Source organism: Coffea eugenioides, chromosome 10 (genome assembly GCF_003713205.1).
Source record: "Coffea eugenioides isolate CCC68of chromosome 10, Ceug_1.0, whole genome shotgun sequence".
In the NCBI taxonomy this organism is placed as follows: domain Eukaryota; kingdom Viridiplantae; phylum Streptophyta; class Magnoliopsida; order Gentianales; family Rubiaceae; genus Coffea; species Coffea eugenioides.
In genome coordinates this window covers 29,454,503-29,480,530 of record NC_040044.1, presented here as the reverse complement: position 1 = coordinate 29,480,530, position 26,028 = coordinate 29,454,503, and the positions used below count along the sequence as shown (strand labels likewise).

The following is a 26,028-nucleotide window of genomic DNA, read 5'->3' as shown; positions in this document are numbered from 1 at the left end:
CTGTTGAACAATTTCCAGATTTGGGTTTCCGACTTTGGACCTTTAGTTAAGTGTCGAAACAGACTTGGATTGGTACCAAATTTTGTAGTATAGTACTCCTATATGAAGGGTATCTCTCTATCAAATTTCGTGGAAAAATACCTTCGGAAAGGTGGTTAACCAATCAACCAAAGTTTTGAAATTACTAAGGCAAAACTGCCTTTAGCTCTATTTCTCTCCGTTTCCAAACATTTGGCTAAGGAAAACCTCCAAACTTGGTCCATTTGTGTAGGAAAAGTCTAAGAACATACATGGTACATTTGGTAGGTGTTTAGTACCAAGAAATTCGTTTAGTAAGACCACAACAAGTCTTACATCAAATCTGTCCAAATCCAAGGGTTTTCAAGAACAGGGCAGTCACCGTATTTTGATCATAACTCACTCAATTTAACTCGGAATTGAGCATGGTTGATAGTGTTGGAAAATACATTCATAGGGCTATAATTTCACAGAAGAAATCGTTTTATGTTTCAGCATGAAACTGGCTCAAAATTAAGCCTAAAGTTGCAGCATCATCAAATCATTTCAGCAGAACAGAGAAACAGGGTAGCCTTCTTAAAATGATTGGTTTGGCTCACACACTTGGAACCAAAATATGCATTTTATACTGTTGGAAAGGTGTGGATGTCTAGTTTCAAATGCCACTGACGGCACTCGATTTCGACGTCGGAGGACAAAGTTACGGCCTAAACACTATCGCTGGACAGAGCTACACGAGAACAGTTTTCCAGCTAGACTAGTTTCACAAAGAAATTCATTTGCCCAACCAAACCTTAATATTTTCCAATGAAAATTTTTACACAACTAATACAACACATAAACATTATATTCAATCCATTAAATCATCAAAATTTGGCCTTAAAATAACCGAACAAGGCAGGGGCAGAATCGGAATTTTTCTATCCCATGAGTTCCTTGAGGTTTCTACTAATTATACTCCATTAATCCACCATTTCAAACACTAAACCAACATTATAAACAGCATCAATCACCATATCAGCCATCAAGACAGAGGTGGGAGTTCATAGAGCCCACCTTCCATTTTTTCAACAACAACCACAACCCATAAGAAATTAAGAGCTAAAAGATATACTAGAACTTCCAAAAATTGAAGTTAGAAGGCTGGATTATGACTTACTCTAGTTGATGTTCAAGTCAGAAATTCAGTCCCTCCTTGCTCCTAAGTGAGCCGTGAAAAGCCTCCCCTTTTTAGCTAGATATGAACTCCAAGGCTTAGGCTAAGTAGTGCTAAAATTTGAGAAGATTTGGTGGTGATTTGAGTGAGTTTTGTAGAGGAAATGTTGGAAAGTTTTCGGTTGTTCCTTTGCTGTCTGCTAGCCGGCCATGGAAGCTTGGAGAAATGAAATGTTTGGTCTGACCCTTTGGCGTACAAGGAACGCTGAACGTCTAATAGTTTAAGTGCGCAAAAGTCAATTTGCAAATAGTGCGCATAACGCGCGCGTTTTGTGCTCGATTTCTCTTAAGTTTGTTGCACTAGTGCACTAAACCTCTAAGGTACTTACATTCATATAAATATTATTCATTCTTAATTGTCCCAAAATAATGGTCTAAAGTCCCTCAATTAAAATCGCGCGTGTGAAAACGCGTACCACCAATTTAAGCGCGATAACGCGAAACCTCCAAGAAATCCTTATAACGATAATACTAATAACTATCACTTGAGTATTTAATCGTTAAAATACCTAATTTAGGTCCATTGTATAAGTCTTTAATATTCCAAGCCTATTGTACTCTCAATCGGGTAAAATTTCCAAGCACTATTCACTGTTCTCACTAAACGCGCTCCCGGAAATTAATTTTTGAAACAAGTCACTTTAAAAATATAATGAAACTATATTTCCACGTAATTAGGTTCAATAGGTCTAGAAAATAATACTCGGAATAAATGAACAAGTAAATAATTAAATAAGCTCAAAATAGGGTTTTAATAGGAGTTTTACGAGTTCTCACATGAGTCGAGTATTAACTCCTCAAATCTCCAATAAATTTGTATCCATGCGTCTTTTGGAAAACTATCCACGCGTGAGTAGTATATGCTCACTTAGAACTTATTCACCTTTAATTCCCGATTAACTTTTCTTAATCTGCTATTGTCCGTTCTTAATTTCCCCAGGATAATCATACTCTCGAATATAATATCACCTTGAAACACTCGTGTTCATTATTTCTCACCTAAACAATCCTCCGAAAATTGAAGTTGTTAACGGGACGTTTTAAAAGCATAAAGAAGACATTATTCCATACGAATGGATTTAAAATGGTCGTAATAAATTATTTGGGAAAAATAGGTGGATAAATACTTAATTAAACCATTAATATTCGATAAAAATAAGAAATTTTCGGGTCCTCACACATGAGATAAAAGTAATAAAAATAATAATAGAAAACTCCTAGAGGTATGGAATTCCTCACTACTCTTGCAAATGAAATTACCGGTTAAGTGAATGGTATTATTTCGGCTAGTTATGGTGTAATTTCCTAATATACGTGATACCTACTTTTGCCGATATATCAACTATATCTATAGTTAATTCATATCTACTTTGTGGTTATGAAACTATTTACAAGCTCATTTCTTGTATGAAATTATATGAAACAAGTCACCAAAGTTACAAAGATGCATCTCTACTTTCGTGAGTGTACTCCCTAAGTTTATCACTTCTTTAAACTAGTGTTAAATCCCAACTTTCATTACAAGCTTAACACCTTAAGATTAGCACAATTAATGGCCGGTTAATCATGATTAGAGAAGCAAAAGCGATAAATAACTTGTTCAAAATAATATCATCAAATAACCACGAAAATATCACTAACAAGATATCGTATGTTCATCCATAACTCTAGGTATAAGCTTTATCAAAACATGAAAACAAACACCAAACTTGTATTATAGTTAAACATGAAATAAAATACACAAGAGAAAGTGAGAGGAGAGAAGTCACCCTTATCACATGAGATCCATCTTTCCATCTTTACTCCTCAATGCTTCATCCAAATCTAACTACAAATATAAGAAGGATAACCTACTCTAACTATCTTATACTAATGAACTAAGAAAAACTAGTGAAGACTACATTTTTGTGGAGTTTCTCTAGCCTTCCAAAGTTGTAAAAATGATCTCTAAGGCTTCTATTTATAGAGGAATCCAAGCTTAAAGTGAGTTGTTAAAGTTGATGTGAAATGCTCCTTGAGATTCCCAAAAGATGTTTCTACAAGTCTCCAAGCATTTCCTTTACAGCTGCAGTCGAAATTCTGAGTTTGGATTAGTTGGAAAAGCTATGTGAACGCAGAACAAATTGATGTACAAGTTGCAGATGTGACGCCCCCACTTCTCCTTAGGGCGAACCCTAGGGTATCCGCGGAACGCCTGCCCAACTCTCGCCGGGACTCACTACAATCAATAATTCAAAAACTAGAAATATTTCAGATATTTTCAATACACATTTAAAGTACTCCAAAACGTTAATACTTAAAATTCGCTAACCTTCAAACTTAAATACAACCCAAGAGAATATGTACTACAGTCGTCTGCTATAATACAACTTAAAGTTTCCAAAAAAAAATAATTTAGTACTATTCGCGAGTACTCTCGGTCTTGAACCCTGTTAAGAAAAACAAAAGCGTGGAATGAGCTAAACAACCCAGTGAGGTTCCAAAATACACTAGCAGTTCTAATAAATCAAGTAAATTGAGCATAACGCACATACGGTTCAAGATTGCACATTGGCACATTAGAATGAAACAGTTATCATTGTACAAAAATAAACACACATTGAAAGGATACGGTGTTCACTTGGAACGATTTCAGTCCACTTCACCTTATAACTCTAGTGATCCCCCTCGGTTTGTCTGGCCATCACCTTATCCCTCCAGTGGTAATACTCGAGTATACCGAAACGGTGGCCCAGGGTTCCAACCTACCCGACCGAGTCCAATCCTGACTCGAGCAGGTTAGTAACCAAGGGTAGGATCCAGTTCAGCTTAGAGCTTACAACATGCGCAAGTAATCAAGTAAATCAATAAACGGTAGTAGTTCACGGTTAACGGTAGAAATTTACGGTTAAACGGTAGAAATTCATTATTTTAATAGGTCGAGTGTGATAAAATACGCACTCGCCTTAAAACGGTGGACAATTTCATAGTAGCAATTATAGATAGCACTTAATACTTAAACACACAATAACTATGAAGTAAACATGTAGCAAAACTGTTCAAGTCACGTACACCTATAAGGAACACTTACCAATTCAAAATAGGGAGTAAGTGCTCAAACAAGCGTTTAGGCGTCCGTTTTGAGATCCTCTTGAAGGTCCTCTTGAGCGCCTGAGCAAATAATAATTGACTATCACACACTATCGCTTATAAACCCCTTGTCAACCAAGAAGATTGTACACTTGTACAATACCAAGAAAATGTCATGAAAGAGAGCTTTAATTACTCGAAAATTGAGACTCAAGAGTGGGGTTTAATAACACAAGAAAAACTGATTTTCTCCATGAAATCAAGTTTAAAACGGTCAATTAATATTAAAGGATAGGGAAGAGTTTCCAAAAACTCATTTCCCATTGAGTCGAAAAATTTCAGTTTTGCACGTCAAATTTAGAAAAATCAGAACTTGCACTCAGTAGGTCCAAAATTGGAAAAATTTATGCATTGGAATCTTGGTTCGGAGTACTAAAAGTTTCTAAAAGACACTTTTTCAAGATTCTAAATGGAAGACATTCAAATTTGAGCTCAAAGTAGCTGATCTGAACAAGCAAGACAGTTTTGGTCATGTTTTTCGGTAAATTTTGGAAATTCGGTAAAATTCACAGAAAGTGAACTAGCCTCTGAAATTTGTAACACAATAAGAATTTCAATCAAGGTTTCAAACACAACAAATGGAACTAAATTCGAAGTTTCGAGTATCGAGATACATCAGTTCAAAGTTGGTTGCATTTTGCAAACTATTCAGTCATTTTCCAGATTTGAAAAGCTATCTTTGAAGTATCATTTAGCCATCAAAATGGCATTGAAAATACACCAAATTTGGTACACTAAATTTTCCATATGTGAAATACATTTATACCAAATTTCATGTGAAAAATCACATGGGAAGGCAGTTAACAAAATAATCAAAGTTCGGAAAATTTCCAAAGCAAATCTGCCATCTCACCCTTTTCTTTCTTTCCAGAAGCTTAGTCTATGAAATCAGTCCCAAGTCATCCCATTTTGAAACCATGAGTCCAAAACACTGAATAAGTAGTTTAGAGGTAATTAACATCAAGATTTTTGAAATATAACTTCCCAAATCAGATTTGACCATTCGGCCAAGAAGAAAGGAAAAGTTTCTGGTTTTCCAGCCTTGTCACAGTTTGAAAATTGAACCATATCTCACTCAATTCAATTTTAAATTAAAAATGGTTGGTGGCGTTGAAAACTAGGTTCAAAATTCCACATTTCATCAGAAGAAAATGTTTCCAAAATCAGTTCCCAAGTAGTTTGAATTCAAGCCACAAGTTGCAGCTTCTCATCTCCATCCGAACGGAACAAGCAGACAGAACATAACAGAACAGCCAATTTTATCAATTCACTGCAGTTCACTCAGATCGAACTAGCAAGTGATTTTTATACTGTTAGAAAGCTACGGATGTCTAGTTTCAAATGCCACAAATCGCACTCGATTTTGACTTTTGTACAAAGAGTTATGTTCGATCAAAGGGGTACTGTTCAGACTGCCTGAACACATTTTCCAGTTTTCTTCAAATTTCGAAATTTCAAATTTTGCTCAACCAATTCAAATGATTTTTGATAGAAACTTTTTACACATCATATACAACATATATCAACCAATTTCACAGCCAACAAACATCAAAAATTTCGAAAATGAAACAGAACAACATGACCAGAAATTCGGCTAGCTCTCTCTTCTCTCACGGTTCCTCTCTTTCTTTTTCCTCTTCTAATTTCTTCCATCAAAACTCATCACAAACACACTAACACACACATAAACATCATTGCAGCCCTCATTTAACCAAGGTGAGAGTTCATAGAGCCCACTTCAACCATCCAAATCCAAGCAACAACAACAAGAAGGAAGCTACAAGCTTCAAAACCAAGAAATGAAACAAGAAAGTAAAAGCTTTGTTGGAGGTGTTTATACCTTCAAACTCAAGATGAAACTCTATATTTTTGTTGTGAGAAACTCCTTAAAACAGCCCTAACCAGCTGCCCCTCTCTTCCCTTCAAGCTAGAGCAAGAACCCAAGGAGTCTGATGGTTGGATGATGTTTTGCAAGCAAAAATGGAAGCTAGAAGTGAGGAGTTATTTTCTTCCCTTTCTTGTCTTGAGGCTGGCCGAAATTTGGAGTGAGAGATGAGAGAGTTTGGTGGTTTGACTCTTGTAAAACTTGGGGAGAAAGAATGGAATAGTAGCTTTAGGTTGTGTGCAAAAAGTCAACTTTTACTAGTGTCGCGCGCGGGTTTTGTACTACCGTTTTCTCTCGGGTTTGATACACTTCTGTACTAATCCTCTAAGGTACTTCCTTTAATATGGTAATTATTCACTCTTAGTAGTCTAGTATTAATTCCTCAAATCTCCAATTAGTCGTACCGGCGTGACTTTTGGGAAATTATCGACGCGCGCGCAGTAAAAGTTTACTTTAAACTCACTCATATCTAATCCCTCAATTAACTTTTCTTAGTCTACTATTGATCATTCTTAATTCTCTAAGACTAATGTACTCTCGAATCGAATATAGTCTCGAAAAACGTGTACTCATTATTTCTTGCTAAACGAGCCGTAGGAAAAATTAAATTTGCTAACTAAACGTTTTAGAATTATAAAAGGGACATTTTTGCATACAAATGGACTTAAAACGGATGAAATAAATTATCTGGAGTAAACGGGCGAATAAATAATTAAATAAGCCAGTAAAATAAAATAAAAATAAGAAAATTTTTGGGTCCTCACAGCAGAGCCACAATTTGGGATCCGAGGGCAAGACTCGAGTCGGATCGTTTCAAAATACCCCTTAGATCTCATTATTCTCTTTTGTTTATTTTCACTACACAACAGGAATCGAGGCCTATAGCTGGAAGATTCGAGCTCAAATCCTACTCTTGGATAAAGCCTCTGGGTACAAAAGTTTATCCAAGGTTAGATCTAAGGGTTTCAGTTTAGATGTGAACTCAAATCTGCTTCCCCTAGTTTTGCACCAACTTCAACTGATATTTACTCGATAATATAGGCTGAACTAGCTCTTGTACAAAGCACCAAAATTGTAGCCCTTTGAGTTAACTTTCCAATGCCTCAAGAATCATCTAATTTAGAGCTTTGTAGACTCAGAAATTACCAAAATACCCTCAACTAATCAGAACTCTATTTCATCTTTCGACAATGAAAATGCACTTCTGTATTTCGACTTTTTAATAATGGAAAAGACTAAGATGTCTTCACAAGAAATGTATAGCTATGTGTTAGCTTCAAGATGGTTCAAGAATCATCTCAATCCAATACCTTTAGCTCAAGTTATACCCAAAATACCAACAGGTGTAAAAGCTGTGAAATTCCCTTGATTGCATTTCATCTCTTGCACTTCATATTATCTTATAAACCACTTCAAATCATCATCAATCATCCAATTATCTTCTCAACTCACTCCATTTGATGATTGAATCATTAAACTTACAAAAACATGAAGTTTTCAACATTAAAATCCATAGAAATGCAATTTCTATCACTTTAACCATAAAATGTATATTTTCACTCGAAACTTAGTTCATTAGCTAGAAACATGAATAAACACAGCAAAATTAAATAATAAAACACTTTTAAAACACTCAAAATATGAACTTATTAGTAATATATTTTCTAACTTTAAATCTCAATTTAGCGATATGTATTGAGCGCTATTTCAATTTTCTATGATATGAAAAATTAAGTTCAATATTTAATATGAATTTTTAGAGTAAGTTAAAAAAGCTGGTGAGCTGCTGCCTTAAATCATCAATGACATTAAATTTATTATTTTGTAAAATGATAACTAAATGTTCACTTCTAAATTTTCTTCTAAGGTTATTGTGGAATTTAGAGAAATTAATTCTGCGTCAAAAAAAATTCTTTTGAACAAAAAAACTTTTATTTTCTTTCTCTAAGAAGAGAAAATCTAAGTGGGAAAAATTTACCCCATGAGATCTTTAGATGTACAATTATGACCCTTAGGTTAAACATTTATGAGCCTCACCTCACAACTCAATAAATGTTTATGAGCATGTGCTTGCTTTCAAATGTAATTTAATTGCAAGGGGGCCAGCTGCATTATCACTCAATAGTTCGTACCAACAACTTTTTATTTTTATTTTTATCTCTGTACTCTCCTTAGCTCCCTTATCAACTAGAGGTGGGCGCGGGTCGGGTACCCGCCCCATTCACCATTTGGCTGACCCGACCCGCACCTTGCGGGTCAGCCATTTTTTGACCCTTACCCGCACTGCATATCAATGGATATCCGATTATAGGGTACCCGCTGAGATAGGATCGGGTCAGCGGGTACCCGTCCCGCCCCATTTATCATTTAATTTTTTTAAAAAATAATTTATGCCAATTTAATTTTATATTTTACACATTCATCTAAGATTTAATAATTTTTTTTTTCTAAAAAAAGGTTTCACACCAAGAAACAAGCATGTGAAGAGAATATAAGATAAAGGAATTCAAAATCAATAAAAGTTTGAAATAAGTAACACAATTTTTAATATATGTTCCACAATAATTAAACTTTTTATTATAAAATATAAGATAATGACACCTACAAATGAATCTTATAAATAAACTATAGTATCTCATATTTGTAATACAATTTGTTCAATTAAATTACTTATTTAGTTCTAAATTATTTTTTTATAGTGTTTGTATAAAAATAAAAATAAAAAATATATATGCGGGGCGGATGGGGTACTCGCGGGTTTTTAATTATGTGATCCTAACCCGCCCCGCATCTTAGTGGGTACCCGACCCTCTTTTGACCCGATCAAATAATAAAAATCGGATATTTTCAGTTTCGGATCGGATCGGATCAGAAATGACGGATTTTCGGGTTAGCGGATAATTTTGCCTACCCCTATTATCAACTCTAAATCCTGCCTCCTACCTAGGGGTGGCAATCGGGTCGAGTTTGAGTTGACAGGTCGGGTTGAAACTCGGGTATAACAGAAAACCCGTTGATCCGAATCTGACCCATCAACCCGAAACGGGTCAGGATACCTGACACGAACCCGAAAAGTTTGGGTTAGCGGGTTGACGGGTCGACCCGAAATGACCCGAAACTTAATTTTAATTTTTTAATTTATCACTGTAATTTCTAATAAAATCAATTTCTCACAAAATTAATTACATAATCAAGTAATAAAAATTTAAATAAATAATTCCAAACCAAATCTAAAATAAATTAAACACCGTAAAAGTGTTTTATCCCAAACCAAATATAAAATAAATTAAAATAGTATAAAAGTAACTTCTGAATCGAAGTGCTTAGTCAAGGCGACTTCCAACGCATCCCTGTTTTCAATTTCAAAAACTTCTTGTACAGTAGAGTCAATAACATTTATAGAGAAAACAGAGCCAGCATGTGATTCTGAAAGATATTTCATGGTTTCAGAGATATTAAAATACACAATATGCCCATCAAATTTCATAGACAAAATACCCTTATTAACATAAATTTTGGTTCGAGCTGTGCTCAAAAAGGGTCTACCTAACAATAAAGGTGATGGGTCTTGGGAGTGTTCATCATCCATGTCAAGCACATAAAAATCAGCGGGGAATACTAATTCATTAATTTTAACCAAAACGTCTTCAATCAACCCGTCAGGGTATGTATTGGTTCCGTCAGTCAGTTGGATTATTATTCCAGTCTCTTTCAAAGGACCTAAGTTCAAAGAAGCATCTATGGACTTTGCCATGACATTAATTGATGCTCCTACATCTAACATAACCTTTTCAATCAAGGTATTACCGATCCTACAAGGAATAGTGAACATACGTGGGTTCCCACATTTCGGTGGAAGCTTTCGTTGCAGCATTGCGGACACATTATCCCCTACAACAACTCGCTCATTTCCTTTCAACTACCTTCGATTGACACACAAGTCCCTCAAAAACTTCGCATATCTAGGCACTTGTTTAATCGCATCCAGCAGGGGAATATTGATCTCTACCTTGTGAAAGATCTCCAGGACCTCTTTCTCCTTGTCCTGCTTCTTTGGTTTCTCTAGCCTGCTAGGAAAGGAAGGTGGATTAGTTTTAACTCTAGTAATCAGATCCGGAAGTACCTTTTTATCTTTGTTGTCTCTGCCCTCCTCTTCCATGTGACAACCCTACCTCACCCTAAGGTGAATCAAAGGGTTCGGCGGGCCGCCTGCCCAACTCTCGCCGGGACTCAGTCGTTCACTACAGTCCTCAATTAAATTACAAGATATATCTCAAATTTACATCAAATTCTCCAAAAATTACATATCATAAGCGAAACGGAAACTAATTCTAAGCGTGGAACGTATAGATACATCCATTTCCATTCCAAACGTCACACTAGCCCAACTATTACACAAAATGAATCCAAATCTAAACTGTACAAGATATATGCCATCCAGTCCCACAAATAACGTAATACAAGCACTTCCTTTGCCTCGAATCCTGTGGAGGGGACATAAAATATTTTTGGGGTGAGCTAGAAGCTCAGCGAGTAACCAATAAAATCAGTAATCAAATAAGTTTCACAATAGTTCATTTCAATGATGTCATGAATCAGTAATCAAATATACGTTTATTGCTCTTGTGAGCCAGTGAAATCATTGTACTTAAACAACCAACGCTCAAATTGATCCAGTAACAGTGAAACAGTGATAGGGAGCCATTTGCTCCAAGTAAACAGTGATGGAGACGTTGGTGTTCAGCACAAGACTTCCCAAGAACTCATTGAAACCAAATCATGTCATGAACTCACATGCAAGCACACATGATATGCAATCGAGTAAATAATGCAAGAAACAATTCATAAGTAACTTTGGAAATAGTTTGGAGTCACTCACCTCCACGGCTTAGGAACCATCCATCATATATCATTGCCTTACCCAAATCCAAGCCCTTCAACTCAAACTCAAAGCAATCAAATGCTTTCAAAGATCGGACAGCATATCCCCTTAATTTCCTTACTTTTCCATCCTACAAGCAACACCATTTCATCTCAAATCAATCACATACACATCATAGACTATCAAATACACCTTTCGGCACAATATTCATAACTGAAGTTACACTTATCGGATTGAAATGAATCTTATGGCGTTTCGAAGCCAAGACATAACCCTACATTTATTATGAAGACCTCCAAAGCCAAATCATGCATTTTCAGGGTCAAAAAAGGAAGTTTCCATGAAAACAGAAATCTGGGCGCGAAATAGGGTTCATGGGCAGTCAAGGGTATATCGATCATTTCACATGATACAGTACTCGGATTGAGTTGAAATTTTGTAGGCAACTTGTTAACACCATTTGCTACAACTTTCATGTTTTAATCTAAGCCTGATTCGGCCTCCAACATACCTAAATAAATCCGGCCAGGACAGGGCAAATGTAAACCCTAAACCTGAAATTTCCGCACAAAACTGAAATTTTCCGTAAATAACCGCAATTAACGCACAAGAGAGCTATTTAACACCATTTAGAACCATCAATTCAAGGCTAACCATATCCATCATAGGAAAACAGAAAAATCCCAAAAAAAATAGAAATTTAACTAACTTCACTTTAATCCAAGAAATCTTCCATAAAATCACCTCTTAAACCAACACAAGTCACTAATAAACCATTGTTAAGAACAACGAATGAATTGCTAGACATGATACCTTGAAATCTCAAAAAAGGTGATGGCTTAGAGTTCTTCTTCCCAAATTAGCTCCACAAACACCTTGGAATCTCCTTAGTAAACAACTTTTATGGAGTAATTTGCAATTTTATCGGTTAGAACTCAAGATTGGAGTAAGAAATTGGAGTGAAAGATGAAGAATTTTCTCTCTCTCTTGCTCTCAAAGTTTCTGCCATAAGAAGGAGAAAATGACTTGATTTTTTGTCAAATTTTGGTTTTAGTAAAGTTGAGGTAAGATGGTCAAAAGTCCAACTTGAATCACAAAATGACACTTGTCACCTCTTTAATGCATAGCTATCCTTTTGTCTCTCCAACACCCATCCATATAAGTAACCTCTAATTATCTTTTAACACCTAGTATATTAATCCCGGTATACAAAACATAACCTAATTGGTCGAATTTATCGAACTTAACGCCACTAGCGGGTCCCACGTCCAATATACACTCTTTATTTCTCATGAACTAATTTATACTAGAAAAATGATTGGAAAACTATATTCATTTATAAAAGTCTCTGGAAAATTTTGATAATAAAATAAAGTAAGAAAAATGCACGCGGAAAATAAATAAATAAATAAAGAAAATTTTCCTTTTCTTTTCTTTCGGGCGTTACATTCCAACTCTTTCTCGATTCGTTCCTCGTCCTTGTCCTTAGGAATCACCGGTTCGAGTCCTTGGACTTTCTTTCCATTTCTCAAGGTCATTGCACTCACATTCTTCGGGTTCAACTCAAGTTGAGGTGGTAGCTTCCCTTGAACCTGGGACTCCAAACGGTTGATTGCGATGGCCATTTGATTTACCTGAGTTTGCAATGATTGTACTTGTCCTAGTTGATTTCTCATGCTTTGCAAGTCCGAATCTGTCTTTTGTTGGTTGGCAAGTAATTGCTTCATCATGTCTTCTATGGACGGACTCGAGTTCGAAGGGGGTGGTGGCGGGCGAGGTTGATACTGCTATTAATGCCCTTGCTGTCTATTTGGCATGAAATTAGACGGCTTATTCCCTCCGTAGCTCAGGTTGGGGTGGTCCCTCCAACCAGGATTATATGTACTTGAGTACGGGTCGTACTGTCTTCTTGGCGTGGGTGTGTGGCCAGCCATGTTCACCTGTTCTGTAGTCTCCTCCTGAACCAGTGGGCACATTTCTATAGAATGTCCCGGGACAGTGCATACCCCACATACTCTAACTTGTGAGGCACTTCCTACGGCTAGTTGTCGCACGAAAGACGTTAATTCTGAGAGTTGTTGTTGGATGGAGGAGGTCTCTACCTCATTCACCTTACGCGTCGGAACATCCTCTCTCGAACTGAACTGTTGTGAATTCTCAACCATCCCCTCAATCAGCTCCTAAGCTGTCCGAGGGGTTTTGTTCACCAACACCCCTCCACTTGCAGCATCAATTATACTCCAGTCCCTAAAGAGTAGCCCCTCATAGAAATATTGGATGAGCAGTTGCTCATTTATCTGATGCTGAGGGCATTTGGTGCACAATTTCTTAAACCGTTCCCAGTACTCATACAGAGATTCGCCTGGGTGTAGTTTAATGCCGCATATCTCCTTTCTTAGGCTTGCAACTCGAGATGCCGGAAAGTACTTGTTCAGAAATTTTTTCTTCAGTTGGTCCCACGTGGTGATACTACCTGGTGGTAGGTAATACAGTCAGTCCTTCGCGGAATCCTTCAAAGAGAAGGGGAAAGCTCTCATCTTTATTTGCTCTTCTGTAATTCCCGGAGGTTTCATACTGTTGCAAATGACGTCAAATTCTTGCAAGTGCTTGTAGGGCTCCTCACCTGATAAACCATGGAAAGATGGTAAAAGATGAATTAGACCGGATTTTAACTCAAAAGATGCGTTATCATTTAAACTTGAAAAAATAATGCATAAAGGTTGTTGATTTAAATTAGGAGCAGCCAACTCCCTTAGTGTTCGTGCATTTGCCATGGTGACTTCCTCTTGATCCGAATCACTCGAGTGGTCACCCTGCAAATTTATCGACTTCACCTCTGGATCCAGTCCTTGAGGTGCAACACTGGATTGCTCCTCTCTGAACTGTCTAGTTTCTTTCCTAGTTTGGCGTGCGGTCTTCTCTACTTCAAGGTCGAAAATCAATTCGCCTGTACGAGAAGAACGAGGCATAAATTAGAAAAAATACCAGCAAATTAAAATGAATTAACACTTAAAAAGAAACAAATAATTAACGCCACTCCCCGACAACGGCGCCAAAAATTGACAGGTGCCGAACCTGTACAATAATAAAAATAAATCTAATTGCCAATAAAAGCAGTCAATAATCAATTTTAGGTACTGGAGCAGGGACATTGGGTGTGCAATGGGTTACTTGATTCAACTTGTTCCCGAAAAGTTTGCTTAATCCGATATACCATAATTAATTAGTTGACAGAAATTATTAAATAGTAGACAGTGACAAGTAGGGTTGTCTCCTCAAGGACTGAGGTTATTTGTCTCTTTGAAATTCCAATTGACAATGGGGGGTTTTATCGGAGTAAAGCTAAAAACAATTAAACAATTCTACTAAAAATAAATAATTAACTAGCACGAATATAGCAGGAATTAAATCAAGAATAGATAAATTCTAGCCAAGAATACCAGACGCAGTCCACTCACCCAATCATTGATGCAAGGAGGTTCACTTAATTTATTAATAGGCTAGTTATAGTCGCCGACGAATTCTAATGACCAATTTTTTCTTAATTTATTGATAACCAAGGTACAACCATTGATTACCCCTAATCAGAAAATACTCCTAGGTAAGACTGTATGAATTAATTTTTCAATTGCATTAATAATTAGAAAAATCTAATCCCAACCAATAACGCGCTACGAGAGTTATTTAAATTAGATTGCACGTTCCCCTAGTGTGTAAACACGTCAGTTGCCACTAATATTAATCAATCAAACAATTACGGATTTAATTGATTAATTTGACAGGAGATTAATAAGTCACATTGAACATCGGGTCCTTGCCATTCAATTGACAAAACAATCCCATAAAAATTCAAACAGACAACGTGCAAATATTAACAAATTAAGAAACGCATAAAAACTAATTAGATCTCACAGGTATTCGAGACTGCGCCGTCGAGTTGATTCTCGACTAGATGAAAGGTTTAACCATGCCACATAAATGAATCTCTACGCAAATTAATTGATTGCAAAGGTATCACCATTTTCACTAGAAAGCAAGAATAAAAGATGTATTTTTTTCGTTGGAAAATATTGTCGAAGAGTTGACGTGCGCCAAGCAAGAATAAAGAAAGAAGATAAAAAAAACTATCGTCCAAGACTAAACATCTCGCGTGTGTCCCCCCAAGGGAAAAAGAAAAGAAAACTAACTATCCTAAAACTATTGCTAAGAACCAATTGCCCCCGAAGCCTATGTACGTTTCTCCCTTTTTAAAACTAAAAGAAATGACTAATGCTTCCTTTGTGGTCCCTACCGAATTTAGAGTCAAAGTACAAGAATTCCAAAGGCCCCTGAATGTTTCCTCTTTTCTAGTTTTCTATTCCTAGTCAAAAACTACAATACTCAAACCATTCCTAAAGGGAATGCCATCCGTCTCTAGCATTCCGTGGGCCAGCCTTGTGAGGCTTCCATTTGGAGTCTCCCAAATTCACGTCCAAAAGTTCCTCCTTTTTTGTAGTTGTCTGCTCCATTTCCTGAAATTAATTTCAGAGGCCAAATTAAAGTAGACATCAATAATTAACATAATATGTGATAGGAACAAAAAAAAATTAATAATAAAATTAATAATAAATAATACCCTATTAATTTACTAACTCCTTATACAATCTTTTAACCTCTTCATTTTCATAGAATAGAATAAATTAATTTATGAAAATATTATCGATAAAAAAAAAAAACTTACATCCACAACAAATTCAAATACACGATCAACTAAGAGAAAATGGTCCCTCTGAGCAAAAACTTGGTAAACCGATCAGTGTACTCCTCTCAGACCACTGTGCTTCCTTTAGGCTCTGGACACCACCATCCCTTATCAACTCCAAATCCTACTTCCTAGTTCCTACCCTCCATGCCTACCCCAGTCATTTCCAGCCCTTCCTTAATTACTCCCTCCCACAAAATCACTGCTCCCTTCCTACCCCAATCATCATCACATGATCACCATATTATATATCCATACGTTTTCATTACTTCCTCTATCTTCCCTCCCCAAAAATTGTGACCGTTCCCTTCCTCTTCTATGCTTCCACCAACACCTACACCTGACTACCCTCCTTGCCTACCCCAATCATCACCATCCCTTACCTAACCCCTTCCTCCCCTAAAGTCCCCTAAAATAAAATTAAACAACTATTGCATTGAATCTAAACTAATCTATATAAAGAAAATTCCTCATTGATGCTAATAGACTAATTAACATATTTACAATAACAATAATTGATGCCCAATACACCACTCATGCAACTTTCAGAAACTGTAAAGAAACAAACAACCTCACTTAGTGGATAAATTCCATTATTCTTCTAAAGTTATATGACTATTACGAAGGACAATACGCTTTAAAGTTATATGAGTACAATCAATTAACATATCTAGTCTATCGGAGAATGTCAATCTTTCCAATTGATTTCAATTGCTGATGTGGTGCCTCCTTATTGGTCAATTAGTGATAGCCTTCCAATTGATTGTAATTTGATCAAACATACTCTTGTGATTCATCAATTGATGGTAGTCCTTCCAATTGCACACAGAATTGATGATGTGGCGAGTTTTGATTGAATGGGAGATGGTAATTAACATATTGCATGTGGGATTGTGCTAAATTTTGGTCTTTTATTAATTTTTCCTTTTCCAACAATAAATTGTGCTAACAAAAAATTAGCCTCCCTTTTTTTTTCTTCAATCACGTTTAACTACCAATCTTTCTTGATTAATTAATCATTATTAATAGCTCATTAATAATGCCGTGTTTTTTGACGGTAAATTAAATATATGTTCCGCCTTTTATTGCCTAACAGATCACACCTAATTACCAATTATTTACAATTATTGACACTCTCGTTTGGTTGCCAAATGAATCATAATTAATTATCTTTTTTTTAATTGCATGTGTTATGCTCCAACTGTGACAAAATTGGCTCCTTTTTTTCCGTAAAAACAACCTTGCACATCGCGTTTCTCTTTATTATTATTATTTTTTGGGAATGAGAGGGGAAGACATTTAACAATTATTATCAAATTCTTCTAATTATCTTTACTTATTATATTATTAATTCTGTGCAAACGATTGATAATGTGGTGCCTTTCCAGTTGTGTTAATAACGTGGCAACAGGTACGTTTAGTTACAAATTTTTAAAGTTTTCTCAATTAACTATTAATAACTAATTAATAGTTTCATGCATTTGGTCGCACAACACACCACGTTCAGTTATCATTTCCCACTCTTTTTTTTTTAAAAATAAAACCTGATTTTATTGCACTAGAATGGACATAATACAACTCTCATCGCAATCTTCTCCTACGAAAATTGGGGAGACCTAACTGCTCCAGTTGGATCTCACCCCTAACCCTAGCAGGCAATTCGCGATGACTCCATCATTTCCCACTCTTAATTGTTAATTAATTATTTGATATTTTTGCTATTTTATTGCCTCAAAAGTGATATCTAATTATCAGGTTTTTGCAATTATTACCACTTTCGTTTGTTTGCTATATAAATAACAATTACTTATCATCTTTTCTTTTCAATCACTCGTGTAAGCTCCGATTGTGAAAAAAATTCCTCCTTTAAAAAAATATGGCGAATTATTTTTTTAAAAATGGTTTTTTTCCCACGGAATGAGTGGGGAAAACATTTAATTATTATTACCAATTTTGTGTAGCTTCTTTTTCCAGTTTTACGCAAACGCTGGATTATGTGGTGCCTTTCCTGTTGTGTTAATAACGCCCTGTTTCTTTTGCCGAATGAATTATGTTATTCAACGTGTCCTTGTGCTAAGAAAATTGGCCTCCCTTTTTCTTGGCTTGTCCAACAAAATCACGTTTAGCTACCAATCTTTCGCTATTAATCATTATTAATTAATAGGTAATTAATATGGCTGCTCTTTTTTTTTTGTTGGCGCCTAACAAATCGCAGTTGATTTACTCAATTTTTTCCTATTAATTTTTATAATTTAATTTAATTACTGATCCGCCCTTTGTTGTGTAACAGTACAAACTAATTACCAATTATTTACAATAATTAACACTCTCTTTTTGTTGGCAAATAAATCACAATTAATTATCTTTTTTTTAATTGCTTGTCTTATGCTCCAACAGTGACAAAATTGGCTCCTATTTTTTGCCAAAAAAACTACCGAATCATCTTTAAAAGAAAATGTTGCTCTTTACTTTTGTGGAAATGAGAGGGGAAGATGTTTAACTATTATTATCAAATTTTCACAATTATCTTTATTTATTATTAATTCTGCACAAACAATTGAAAATGTGGTATACCCTTCCAGTTGTGTTAATAACTTGTTAACGGATCATGTTTAGCGACAAAGTTATAAAGTTTTTTCAATTAACTGTTAATAACTAATTAATAGTGTCGTGTATTTGGTTTCCCAACACACCACGTTTAATTATCGATTTCTCACTATTAATTGTTAATTAACTAATTTATTGCCATTCTTTTCTACTTAATTGTTATTTGCTTATTTTATTGTTTCACCTATTATCCTTAACAATTTATATTTAATTACCATCTTCTTTTAATTATTAGCTTTGTCTTTTTTTTTTCCTGACATGTTGCATTTAATTACCATTTCCTTTTTTAGATTAACAACGACTTTGTTTCTCCGCCAGCAAATCTTACTTGCTTGGCTAATCTTTTGCAGTTTGTCATTGTCTCATTCCCCAACACATACGGAATAAGTCAGCATCCTGTTCCAATTATATGTTACACATTTAATAATGCGGTTATGTGAGGACGTGTTAATGTTGATCCTACCTGAGAAATATGCTTCTTCTTATTTTTTTTTCTTTCATGTTTGGATTGTAAAAAATTATACTTTATTTACACACACTGATTTGCTTGTATCATTAATGTTGGGATATCAAGTGTGAATCAATATCCCACATCGGAAAGAGATGAGTAGAATAAGGAACATATAAGTGGGAATGATCCATAGACCCAATGCCTTAAGGTTTTGGGTTGGATGTGGTGTCAAACCCATAGTTGTGGTTCCCATTCTAACTCATGGTTAAACTCTCCCCGAGTTTGGCTCTCTCAGAATCCAACAAGTGGTATCAGAGCCGATGGTTCGGCTGGGCAGTGACTCCAGGATAAAAAGCCAGTGGGAGTGGTAAGACGTGGCTTGGATAAGAGTGGGGAAAAAAAATCATGCAGGCTTGCAGTGAGGTAAGGGCATGTGGGCTCTTGAGCAAGAATCGTACACTCCAGAATGAAGTGGGCTTGATGGAGTGGATGGGCTAGGGAGAGAGGTCCGATGTGGAAGAGATTCACAATTGAGGGGGAGATTGTTGGGATATCAAGTGTGAATCAATATTCCACATCGGAAAGAGATGAGTAGAATAAGGAACATATAAGTGGGAATGATCCATAGACCCAATGCCTTAAGGTTTTGGGTTGGATGTGGTGTCAAACCCATGGTTGTGGTTCCCATTCTAACTCATGGTTAAACTCTCCCCGAGTTTGGCTCTCTCAGAGCCTAACAATTAATACATTTTCTAATCATCTTTTTATTTCACATACATCATATCAAAAAAGCGCTACAGTACTTTTTCCACAAAATTTTCTCAAATAATTTACAATCCAAAAGTGTTACATAATTTTTTCTGTTGTAACTTGCCTTCTTATTACTAATTGACAACTATTTTTGTTAGTAAATATTTTGTTCTTTCAATTGAAACATATACATGTTTTCTCAATTCCTTAATACACTGCATTCTCAGACATCACTTGTCCTCCTTTGCAGACGAGTGGTTGTACCTGACCCGAATGATGGATGTTTTATTTCACTATATTACCCATCCCTTGTGTGTGAATTTACACTTCCACTCAACAGGCCTTACAAATTTTTTTTCCCACTTTCCTTAAGGTCACTCTGCACTCTTGTCAAGAGTCACCTGTTTTTGGTTTCGTTGATTGAGGTGGTTCTATGTTTTGCATTTGTACAATGGTTGCAGAGTTCATCTGTTTTTTCCCACCGGATTTTTTAGTGATTATCATCATGATTAGCGGTAATTGTGCATCTACTACATTCTTTCTTCTATTCTATTGCTTTTGTTTCTTCGCTAGACAGAAAGCAATACCTCATAAGCACTGTTCTTTACTTGCTTTCGCTATTTTGAGCTTTCCTTCTTCCTAATTTACTGGGTTGATTTTAACTTGCACTGCTGCTGTTATTGCTGGTTTGCTGGTCGGGTTTGTTTGGATTGGGCTTTATTTCCCCAAATTTATTTGCTTACATCATCATTACAATTTCCAATACACCTTTTTACCTTCCCAATTACCTTTTTATCTCACATATATCACATCACAAAAAGTGCTACAGTAAAAATATCTCTAATAATTCACAATCCAAACAGATATTCTTCGAGTTCACTTCACTTTGTCATTCTATAATTGTTGAATTATTTGAGAATATTGTCTTGTTATTTATTTTCTTTATTTACTTTTCTGCTCTCTCATGCACCGATTCAGACATTTTAATTGTTTTTCCCTCCCTTCTAAACTTTTACCACCGGTTCATATTCTCTTTCTACCTCTCTTTTTTTTTCCCCTTTTCTTATTACCTTTTACATGATTGTGGTTTCTTTGTTACTTTTAAAATTTCAAGGGAGGACAGTGAAACTATCAAAACCTCATATTTTTGTTCTAAAATTATCCCCTTTTCTTTTTTTTATAAATTTTGGGTTAGATCTACTCTAACCACCATTTCAAGTCAGGCTTTTGTATTTTTGTTCATTGCCCACCATCTTCGCCCCCACCAAACAAACCCAACAAATATCCCCTGTTATTATTGAGGAGTTAAGGGGATTTAGTTTCTTCAGGACAATTGCTGTAAACTGACTGCTATTTTATTCTATGTTATACCTTTAATTACCCCCAAAAAAAAAAAACACTACGAGTGAGGGCATGTTCTGTGAGTCCACAGGTCGCTTACAGTGACACTTACCGTAACACTAGCAAATTATCTATCATTTCAGTCTTCACATCAACAGTTGATACGAACACATCACCTTTTTGGAGATAATGGTCCATCCACGGTGAGCCAACTCGTGTGTTTGCATCGACTCTGGATTCATGCACGAGCACCAAGGTGATAATCATCCACTTGGTTGCATCCCTTTCAGAACGATAGATACCAGAAGTTACGTTGTACATATATAAAATTTTGGGATAATTTCAGAAACCTCCCTTGAGGTATATAAAATTTCACTTCAGTTTGACAAAAATATTTCTATCAAAGGTCACAAATTGATAACATTACTCTTACTCTCAATAATTATTTAACCAAAAAAATAAAATAAAATTTTAAACCAAAATATGTAGATTAAAAACATAAATTGATATCTAATAATGATCCATATTTCTCTATATCAAGATCGTAGTGGAACAGCAAAAAACGTGGATAAATTAAATCTAATCAAAGTTAACCACTTGGAAGGATTTTGGTAAGTAATTGACACTTTGAAAAATTTCGTGGACAGTTATATTTTAGGAAGTCAAGAAATTTTTTAGGAAATATATTTTAATACATGATGTAGTTTAAGTTATATTGTAAACTAAAATAATCTCTTCATACATTTGACTTTTTCAAGGCGTAAATTTTTCAATACAACAAAAATAAATAGTTCTGATATTAAGAGAAACCTTAGGGGATATTAAGAATTTACACCATATAAAAAATTTCAAGGTGATATTAAGAGAAACCCCATGGAGGTTTCTGATATTATCCCTTTAAATTTTATAAATAAGTGGGGGAAGGATTAACCTCTTCATGCCAGTAATGAAGGCCCAGGAAAAAAAAGCTTAATTGGAAGTAAGTGAACCCCATAAAAATGTGGATGGAAAATATAAAAAAAAAAAAAAGATTGTCGATGATGACAATTATTTTTACCTTTCTTCCATGTCAGGATAGACCTATTGTATTCCCTGACTAGAGCTTGTCTAATCCAGTGAAAGAGCCTGAATACAGATGAAGGCAATCAAGATCATTTGAAAGTTGTTCTATTTCAAATGAACAAGATGCTTTCTTCTTCTTTTTTTTTTTTTTTTTTGTCAAACTATGAAGTACCGCCCACTTTCTCTATACAGCGACATACCCATAAGAAGTCTTTTGTAGTGTTGTGACAAATCCAGGCCTCTACCATAAAGAAATCAAGAATTGCAACTCCTCCTTTCCAGTACCTCATCCAGGAGTTAGTATATTTCTTGCGGATTTAGGGAATTCTTTTCTTTTGCTCATATTCCCTCTCAAATGGCTTTGATAGGAGGAGTTTCCACTTCTTACCTGTTCACTTTTACTTGAATCGTTTCATTCAAAATCGTATAACAACTCTGCTCGATATGCCACTCATGCACCTCACAGAAAATGTAAAGAAACAAACAACCTTATGATAAGTTCCATAATTTTTCATATGGAAAGCAGTACAAGCTTTCAATATTACAGAGTCATACATTATTCACTGGAGAGATAGAGCATACATGGCTCCTTATTGTTCTTACTTAAAACTGAAATTAAGTAGAGGTAACAGACTTGAGAATATCTTCATTTTTCTTTATGAACACCACCGGGTAAGGCTGACCACCTAAAGCCAGTCGCCTGGTTCCATCGTCATCATGATAGATGCCAACATATTTGCAAATCGCTTCAGAACTGGAGTCACAAACTGTGGGACAGAAAACAAGCTTGTAACCTTGAACACCGACGGCTTCAATCTTAAACCAATTGGCCATGGTTTCACATCCCGAGTTCCCTTCAACTCCGTCAGTCAGTACAAAGTGTTGTTCGAGTGCCTCGTTGAAATGAACCTTCCACACATTTGATCCACTACAAAAATCAATAATTGGTGGTTCAGCGAACTTGATGTTCAAATCAGTGGAAACACGAACCACGCCTTCTTCTGGGTTCACCGGTGTAAAAGTTACTGGAAGGCCTCGTTTGAGCCACGCCTGAGCCACTGCCAGAGGGCAAATTTCATTGCCTGGGCCCTTGCCATAAGTTACACCGCCGCCAGGGCGGAAGGTGGTCCCCATGTAGTACTCGACACCGGGGCGGATTTCGTCCCCGTTGGTGTCGAGCACTGGATTAGGCTCTTCAACAGCAAAAGAAAGGAAAGAGTTGAAGAGTAGAAAAGAAAGGAAGAGAAGTAATTTCTTCATTGTGAGCTGCAAGGTGTGTACGAAGTCTAGGAAGTATTCAGTGCAATTGTGCTGATGTCGAGCTATGTTGCTCGCTTTATATAGCTGAATGAACTCAAAGGTGATGATAAAGTTTTGTTTCCAACTACTGTGGTCCACCGTTACACGTGTGCTTGTACCGTTCAATTGATCTTGTAACTGCATTTTTTCATGGCTTTCAAAACCGTAGTAGCGTTCATTCGATTCGATGCAATATATGGTTTATGAAGAAATTTTCTGGAAAATGCTTTACATGAAGAAGATTTATTCTTGACATCTTCTTGTGCTTGGTGTCATTAAATATTTTTAAAATTGATCTCAAAATTTGTAATTTGAAGGGAAAATATTGTGAATGGTAAAAGGAAGTTTTGAAATTCATAAGTAGGGTATAACTTTTTTAAAAAAATTATAAAGGGGAATTGGTAAGTATTCATTCAATCAAATATATACTACACTTAATTACTAGATTACCAAATTATCCTTATTTCATTGAAACACTCTATTGGCCAAATCTGCCCAGACTATTAGGTTTTTTTTTTTCAATTAGATTTTGTATATTTTTGTGTACAATTGCCCAATAACTATTAGTTTGGAAAGTAAAGTACATCTTGTGCTTCAGTGATTTCTTTTGGTCGCTATTGTTTTTGTTATATATTTTCTTACTTTAATTCTCAATTTAGCAATATGTATTGAGCTCTATTTCAATTTTCTATCGTACGAAAAATTAAGTTCAGCCTATAAAATGAATTTTCAATGCAAGTTAGAAAACCTGGTAAGCTGCTGTCTTAAATCCTCAATGATATTAAATTTATTATTTCGTAAAAATGATAATTAAGTGTTCACTTCTAAATTTTATTCCAAGGTTATTGTTAATTTTAGAAAAATTAATTTTGAATCAAAAAAATTTCTTTTAAATAGGAAAAAACTTTTATTTTCTTTCTCTAAGAAAGAAAAAGCTAAGTGAGAAAAATTTACCCCATGAGAGCTTTAAATGTAAAATTATATGCCTCACAAGTTGGTTAAACATTTATGAACCTCAGGAGCTCATTAAGCGTTTATGAGCACGTGCTTGTTTTCAAATGTCAATTGTTATTTAATTAGGAGAGGACCAGCTGCGTTGTAATATAGGGACAGGTGTAAGAATGGCAATGGGGCGGGGACCTCATTAAGCGTTTATGAGCACGTGCTTGTTTTCAAATGTCAATTTATTTTGGGTTAAAAACAAAAAAGCCCCATGTGATAAGCCTAATACACAGAAAAGCCCCCCATGGTTTCAAAATATACAACACGACCCCTCATACTTTGAACTAAATTGTAAAGGTGACGGAATCCGTTAAACTTAACGGAAATGGTCAAAATGACGAAAATACCCTTATATAATTAAACAAAAGACAGCTCAAAAAAATCATTTGTTTTATTTTCTAAGTAGAGAGAATTGAGAGTTAAGGGGTAGAATAGGTATATTTGATAAAAATTAGGTATAAAAAATTTTTTTTAGGTTCCAATAAGTCATTTCCGTTAAGTTTAACGGATTCCGTCACCTTTACAATTTAGTTTAAAGCATGAGGTATCGTGTTGTATATTTTGAAACCATGGAGGGCTTTTCTATGTATTAGGCTTACTACAGGGGGCTTTTTTGTTTTTAACCCATTTATTTTATTACGAGAGGGCCAGCTGCGTTGTAATATAGGGAAGGTATAAGGATGGCAACGAGCTGCCCCTGCCCCTTCCCCCGTCCCTTGCTCCCCCACCCTGTTCCTGGATGCGGGACTAATAAAAATTTGTTATATAATTTTATTATAGTTAAATTTTAGTAAATAATTATGTACTAAAATATTAACACATTACCAAATTATTATTAATTGTAATTTCACAATTGAAACTTATAAAAACAATCAAACAAAAGTTATTTGAATACAATCCAACATGATGAAATAAATACAACTAAAGTAGTCAAATTTTCACTTTTGGCACAAATACAATCACTAATTTATTATTGTACTTGTGCATTTTTTTGAGAAAAAATTGTTATTGTATTAAGTGTAATTAGGCATTTAATATAAATGTATTAGGAAATTTAGTATAACCAATTAATAATTTGTATTAGTACACATATATAATTATTAGTATAATTGATAATATCAATTATATTACACATACTAATATACATTATATAATACATATAACTAATAATATCATTATCATAAATTTGTAACTAATTAAATTATATACTTTTATATATACAATTATATACATATATATTTTTTATATTTATTTTATTAAAGCGGGTGGCGGGCCGGACGATGGGGTGGGGGTACACTCTCCCACCCCCCCACCCCGTTTCTCAGTGGGGGAAAAAAAATTCCCCCAGTCCCCGCCCCAACCCCCACCCCATTAGCACCCTGTGGGGCACCCATTGCCATCCTTAGACAGGTGGCATACTTTCAATCGCTCCGATCCTCGGCCCTGAAAGAGCCCTTTACCAGATCTCACCCTAAATATTTGATATCTATAATAAATTTGACATCAGCAAACAAATTTTTTTTCATAATAGGAGTAGTGATTTTTTAGAATTCTAAGTCAAGTAAATCACAGTTATTTGAGAGTGATTTTCTGGAATTCTAAATCAGTAACAGATATTCAAATTTAAAAAAGGGTGTAAACAGTGA

At 35.4% G+C, this 26,028-nt stretch overlaps 1 protein-coding gene and 1 non-coding gene across 2 annotated transcripts; one reads left to right on the top strand and one right to left on the bottom strand.

The window, feature by feature from the left end:
- The first annotated feature begins 13,424 nt into the window (after window positions 1-13,424).
- LOC113750969 lies at window positions 13,425-13,531 on the top strand. Its single transcript, XR_003464733.1, has one exon. It is a non-coding gene; the product is annotated as a small nucleolar RNA R71 (small nucleolar RNA).
- Window positions 13,532-22,553: 9,022 nt separating this feature from the next.
- LOC113748927 (21 kDa seed protein-like) lies at window positions 22,554-23,405 on the bottom strand. Its single transcript, XM_027292527.1, has one exon. It carries the CDS (start codon window positions 23,339-23,341, stop codon window positions 22,697-22,699), a length of 645 nt encoding a protein of 214 aa, XP_027148328.1. The 5' UTR covers window positions 23,342-23,405; the 3' UTR covers window positions 22,554-22,696.
- Between the last annotated feature and the right edge of the window lie 2,623 nt (window positions 23,406-26,028).

Excerpts from the sequence above, each read along its gene's own strand:
- LOC113748927 (XM_027292527.1), bottom strand. The coding sequence starts at position 23,341 with ATGAAGAAATTACTTCTCTTCCTTTCTTTTCTACTCTTCAACTCTTTC.